This window comes from Eublepharis macularius, chromosome 13 (assembly GCF_028583425.1).
Source record: "Eublepharis macularius isolate TG4126 chromosome 13, MPM_Emac_v1.0, whole genome shotgun sequence".
Taxonomy (NCBI): domain Eukaryota; kingdom Metazoa; phylum Chordata; class Lepidosauria; order Squamata; family Eublepharidae; genus Eublepharis; species Eublepharis macularius.
The window spans coordinates 23,438,939-23,445,443 of NC_072802.1; the positions used below are offsets into that span (position 1 = coordinate 23,438,939).

At 45.2% G+C, this 6,505-nt stretch overlaps 1 protein-coding gene across 1 annotated transcript; it reads left to right on the plus strand.

Moving 5' to 3' along the window:
- The first annotated feature begins 970 nt into the window (after positions 1 to 970).
- MARS2 (methionyl-tRNA synthetase 2, mitochondrial) lies at positions 971 to 3,962 on the plus strand. Its single transcript, XM_054996121.1, has 2 exons — positions 971 to 1,486; positions 2,325 to 3,962. Exons 1-2 carry the CDS (start codon positions 1,034 to 1,036, stop codon positions 3,495 to 3,497), a joined length of 1,626 nt encoding a protein of 541 aa, XP_054852096.1. The 5' UTR covers positions 971 to 1,033; the 3' UTR covers positions 3,498 to 3,962.
- The last annotated feature ends 2,543 nt before the right edge of the window (positions 3,963 to 6,505 follow it).

Consider the following 6,505-nt stretch of genomic DNA (forward strand, 5'->3'; position numbering starts at 1 on the left):
ATCTCTCTCTGCCCCACTACCCATAGCCCAGTTTCTTATTGATGGGCAAGCTGTATGCGCACTGCTGATGCCTGGAGGAGTATGGAAATCAAGGGTAAACTCCCACAGGATACAAAAATTCAATTCATATATATTTGTAAGATATTTCTATTCATATGATTCCAAAGTATCAAAAGTGCAAGGTGCTCATAACTACTTATACAAAATGTCTATACAAAATGCCTATACAACAATTCTATACAAAAATCTTGCTTAGTATAAATACATTTAGGATAATATCATTTCATAGCAAACAGTCTATAAACCTATTCCGGGAGACAATGGACTCCACACTATCTTAAAGTCTTAGAGCCAATCTTTCATTCCTCGTTTCCATATCTTGGAGTGTGAACTTCTTAATTTTTATTTCATTCCGATACGGTGGAGGTTTAGCTGCCAGAGGCTCGTGTAAAGAACATCGCCGCCTGTACCGGAATGTATGAATGATTCATTTCTCTTAAAACCTGCATTTGGTGGTATTAAATAGAAGCTCCTGAAGAAGCAGGCGCGAAATCTGCTCGCAGCCGGCCTCAGATTGAGCATTCTATGGGAGCACGTTTCATCACGCTATCCCAGGGGGGAGAGCAGCCCCGCCAGTGCATATTCTCTGGCAGCTATACCTCCACCGTATCGGAATGAAATAAAAATTAAGAAGTTCACACTCCAAGATATGGAAACGAGGAATGAAAGATTGGATCTAAGACTTTAAGATAGTGTGGAGTCCATTGTCTCCCGGAATAGGTTTATAGACTGTTTGCTATGAAATGATATTACCCTAAATATATTTATACTAAGATTTTTGTATAGAATTGTTGTATAGGCATCTTGTATAGACATTTTGTATAAGTAGTTATGAGCACCTTGTACTTTTGATACTTTGGAATCATATGAATGGAAATATACAAATATATATGAATTGAATTTTTGTATCCTGTGGGTGTTTACCCTTGATTTCCATATTGCTGATTACAGGTACAGCCAGATTTTTCTGCTGATGCCTGGAGGAAAGCTTACTAATGCTATCGATGGAATTCCTGCCGGTCCCCAGGCCCTTGATGTGTTGAGGGCAGGATTGAATTTTCTGTTGGTCACACTCCTGTTTCTCTGCCCAGGAACAGATGAACATGGGCTGAAAATCCAGACAACGGCAGCAGCTGCAGGAACATTGCCTCAGCACTTCTGCGATCGTGTGTCGGTGGAATTCCAGGAGCTCTTTACCCAGTCAGGCGTCTCTTATACTGACTTCATCCGCACCACAGAGCCACGGCACAGACGGGCAGTGGAGCATTTCTGGGCCACCCTCCAGGACCGGGGCTGGCTTTATTTGGCCAATTACGAAGGGTGGTACTGCACCGCTGAGGAATGTTTTTTGGCTGCTTCTCAGGTCACTGAGCGCCCAGACTCCCAAGGCTGCAGGCACATGGTTTCACTGGAAAGCGGCCACCAGGTATCAAGAAAAAAACCTACGAGTTCCTTCTACAACTTTTAAGATCTGCTGGGAATATTCTGTTTTGAACCCCTTTGTTTAAGGCAGTATTTTCCTGGGTTTGGTGCAGAATCTTCTCTCTGGCAGCCACCATTTAATTATTCAACATTTGAATCCCACTTCTTAAGGGAGAGTTTGGTGTAGTGGTTAAGAGCGTGGGACTCTAATCTGGAGAACCGGGTTTGATTCCTCACTCCTCCACTTGAAGCCAGCTGGGTGACCGTGGGCTAAGCTCTCTGGAGCTCTCTCAGCCCCACCCACCTCACAGGGTGTTTTGTTGTGGGGATAATAATGGCATACTTTATTATTATTATTATTATTATTTTAAAAAAAAGTTCATCCCTCAAAAAAAAATCGACACCTTTGCAACCCTGTGAAAGAGTGGTTTAGTTCAGCCCACATCAGATCATGGCTATGGACATTTACTTATAGTTTGATGTCATGTCTGAACTAACAAACTATGGTTTGTGATAAGTTAGCAAACCCAGAATTAGGAACCAGACTTTGAAATAGGTTCCTAAACCAGGGTTTGATGGGAAGTCTAAACTGACAGGCCATTATTGTGGCTGTAGTTCTACCTCCAAGAGGATGTTGCCTTGCAGAAACAGGTGTGCTGAACAGGTGGAAAGCACAACTAAATCATAGTTTGCGTGTTGTATATTTAGAAGCTCAAACCCTGGTTTTGAATTCTAAACCGTGGTTAGTGTTAACCATGGCTTGGTGTGATAATTCAATTGAACCAATAAAGGAACAGACAGCCAAGCCAGAGAGACTGTAACCTGTTTCTCTGTTGTTTCAGGTACACTGGACCAAAGAAGAAAACTACATGTTCCGACTGTCTGAGTTCCAGGAGCCTTTGCTAAGATGGCTCCAAGAAAGTAGGCTTACTATAACCCCTGAGCCATTCTACCAGTTGGTGGTCCAGTGGCTAAAACAGGACCTGCCAGACCTTTCCGTCTCGCGAGACAGAAACCGGCTGCAGTGGGGCATCCCTGTCCCCGGAGACTCGATACAAACCATCTATGTCTGGGTGGATGCCCTGGTCAACTACCTCACTGTTGTGGGTTATCCTGACGACCACCGTAACTGGTGGCCTGCGGCCTGCCACATTGTGGGCAAAGACATCCTCAAGTTCCACGCCATCTACTGGCCTGCCCTTTTGATAGCAGCAGGGTTGGACCCTCCAGAGCAGATCTTTGTCCATTCCCATTGGACAGTACAAGGACAGAAGATGTCAAAGAGCCTGGGCAATGTAATAGACCCCAAAGCCTGTTTCCAACGATACACGGTAGATGGCTTTCGGTATTTCCTGCTGAAACAGGGTGTCCCCGAGCATGACTGTGACTACTATGATGAGAAGGTCATCAAGCTGCTCAACTCAGAGCTGGCAGGTGTCTTGGGCGGGCTCCTCAATCGCTGCACAGCCCCCAGCCTGAATCCCAGTGGGACCTACCCACCTTTCTCAGAGGCATGTTTCCCTAGAGATGCAGGCACTCAAAATGTCAGCGGGCTCAGGAAGGCTTCCGCAGAGGACTACAGACTAGTGTCTTCTGTGAAAGAGCTTCCTTTGCAAGTGAGCCGCTACTTTGAACGCTTTCAGATCTACAAGGCTTTGGAATCCATTGTTGACTGCGCGAGGCAGACCAACGGCTTTATCCAGAGGCATAAGCCCTGGAAACTGAGTCGTGAGGACCCCGCACAGCGGCAGTGGCAGGACACCATCCTCCATATCGCCTTGGAGTGTCTTCGGGTTTACGGGCTCCTCCTGCAACCGGTGATCCCCGCCACTGCTGATAAACTGCTCTCCAGGCTAGGGGTTGGTCCCGCAGAGAGATCTTTAAAGAACTTGACATTTCTTTCTCGCTATCATGACGAAGAATGTCCCTTTGAAGGGAGGAAGCTTGGACCTGACACTGGGCTCTTATTTCCTAGACTGGAGAAACCCAAAGCCAGAAGCCACGGGGGTCCTTAAACACTGAAGCACTATAATTCAGAGTAAAACTTTAGGGGACAAGAGGATGTTGGAAGTGGGACTGAATCTTCTGTGAACTGTTTTCATGTTTTTGGGAGTAAAGTAGGCCGCTGTTGTCTAATAATGATGTTTTGGCAAAAGAATGACGGCATAGGGTGTGTGTGCTCTTTTCAGTTTATTTTGCAAGAGAAAGAGGATTGACATTCTCTCGGGTGAAATTTCCCACTAGATGCACCCTGGAAGGTTGGGGCTGACTCCCTTTCAGCTTCTTAGGGCAGTCCGGTTTATAATGTTCCTTCTCCCCACAATTAAAACAAGTCATCTCACCTGTCTGTGAGCGGGGCTTGCTAGCTGAAGCTGCAGGGTTAAGCTCTCTCGGGCTTTGTAATCCACATGGCAGGGCAGCTTTTCAAACTGTTGGAGTGCCCCCCCCATGGCCTTTAAAATGGTTGTCTTCTCTAATAAACTTTCTCCTGTGGGTCTCTTGCAAATACATCACCTGATCTGCAAAGTCTGCTGTTTGGGCAACAGTCTTGGGTTTTTGTTTGGCCACTTCTTCATACAGGTCTAGAGGGCAGGAGTAAAGGAATTCTTCTACTCCTATAAGCTCAAACAGTTTCTGGCTAAAACATAATTCCCTCTCCTTGCCACCAGCGAGTTAAAAGCCTCCCATCTGGGAGTGTCTCTGAAGTGCCCTTTAAAGCCCTGAAGTTTTTCCAGCTCTGTTCAGCAGTCAAACGCAAAGCACATCCTCACTCTTGAAAAAAGGTCATAATCCCCATATTCCACCTTGACCATGTCTCTATAGACTTCTTCCAATCCTCCTGTAATCTGAGAGCGTGTGTACCTCGTGTCCTTCCTTAAGAATATTAAAGTCCCGACAGGCATGTTCAAAGGAAGGAAAGAAGGCCTCTTTCCCACTGTCCTTTATATACTTGGGGAAATGCCGGGTTCTGTTGATGGGTCCCCTCCCGTGTTTGGCAAGGCTGCGTTTGCCTGAGCAAATTCCAATGGGAGTCGCAGCGTCTCGTGTTTTTTCCTCTCTCAACATTTGTAAGCAGAGTATTTCTTCTCAACTGGAAGTAAGATGCACGCTCCCCATTTGGACCACTGTCGAATCATTCAGCGTAGCAGAAGTGGCCAGGAGATTTGGATCTCCCCTTTGGAATGGTGAGAGGTCTAGGTCCTGTCCTGCCAACATTTCCTATTTCCTAACTAAAGCCAACAAAACAAAGGAAAATTTTCTCTGTGTGTGCTTGTTTGCTCTGCTTCCCCAAAAACTTTCAAAATTGGCTTCATGTTTCTCACTTGGAATTTCTCCACAAAAAAGCAACAGGAGAAAGATCTTCAAATTCGAATCCCACACAGCTGCCAGCCAAATTGTTATGGTTAGGAAAAGAAGGGAAGTGGTTTTCCTTACTAGGAACAACCTTAGACCAAGGTTTCCCTGGAAAGCACCGTGGTAATCGCCACCACTCAGGTAACTCCTGAGAACATCTAGACGGATCCGCTGAGAAGCTGCCCTTCCAGCTCAGTCCTAGCAAAATAACAAAGTAACAGTGTGGACACCCTGAAAAACTATCTTATAGCAAATGCGGTAGCACCCGAACGGTCTGGCACATATGAAAGCGAGTCAGAGAAATGTCCCAAAGAAATGTATTGTACTAAGGAAGCCAAAAATGCCTTTATAGAAAGTTTATTATAGAAAAAGCCATATTGAATCTTAGGCCCAAAATGCCTTTGCCTACCATAACCCATTCTCCCACTCTTGGCTGACTGACCAGTGGTGGCATCTTGGTTTGTTTTTTAAATACAATCTCATTTATGTTGCCCTTTTGTGTTTGCTGCAATTTAGTTCTGATCTCCAAACAGATGCAAGAGTGAATGGATTTGGGCAAACTGTTGAGGTGATAAAGTCATATCGCAGCTCAAACCTTTGGAAGCAGCATTGCTCACTTGCCCCATTTCAAAACAATACCAAGAGGGACAGGAACTGCAATTTCACCCATTTAGCAGAGAGCTATCAAGGCCTGTTTATAAACTCACTATTCAGAAGGAAAAATGATTGCCGTGTCAGGGCTTCACCATTTCAGCTGAATATATACAATGCAGCCGCAGGCATGTGGAAACCAAGGCTTGGTGTCTGGTGGGTCTTCCTTCACTCCTTGCTATGGTGTGGATGTTGAGTATTCATCCTTCCCCCCCCCTCAAGTACCTGGACAGGTAAAGAGGATCTCAGGTCTCTATCTCTGCTCCTGTGTGCTGCCTCCCTTGGTAAACCTTGTTCTGTACTGAAATGGTACCACTAGAGACTGTCACCCACTAGCAAAAACCATGTTGTACATCCATGGTTTCAGATTCCAAAGGAATAGTCCCATGTTCATCTCACAAAGTAGATTCTGAAAGTTTGTGTCACAATAAATGGATTAAGCTTTAAGGCTCCTCAAAATGTTTCATTGTTTTGGCTGCAAGAGACTTAACATGGCTCCCCTTCTGGAATTTGTTAGACTGTTGCAACAAAAGCAGTGGCAACTGTTGTGGCACTTTTGTGGTGGCGGAAAGTGCCATCAAGTCAAAGTTGATTTATGGTGACACCTCCCGCTGTGGTTTTCAAGGCAAAAGACTAACAAGAGGTGGTTTGCCATTGCCTGGGACAAAACACAAATACAGGGAAGGGCACGCAGTCTTTAAAAGTAAAGTTGATCTAACTCAAATTTACTTTACCTAGGTTGCTGCAGGTTCCTCATAGCATGTACAGAATTCTTTGCAGTACCAAGACCATGGTGGAGTCTTTAACCCCTTCCCATGGTTCTTAGGGTCTCCCAATTTCACACTGTTCCAAAATGGAGACAAGGAAAGGTCCAGAGATCCCAGATGCTTAATGGGCTTTAGGTTTTCACCTAAGCCAGCCTCCTCAGTAAAATGGAGTAGCAGATTTAACCAATCCCCCCAAAAAGCTTCCATCGCTGATACTAGAGGCTACCTTTACCAATTAGAGGATTCCCAAA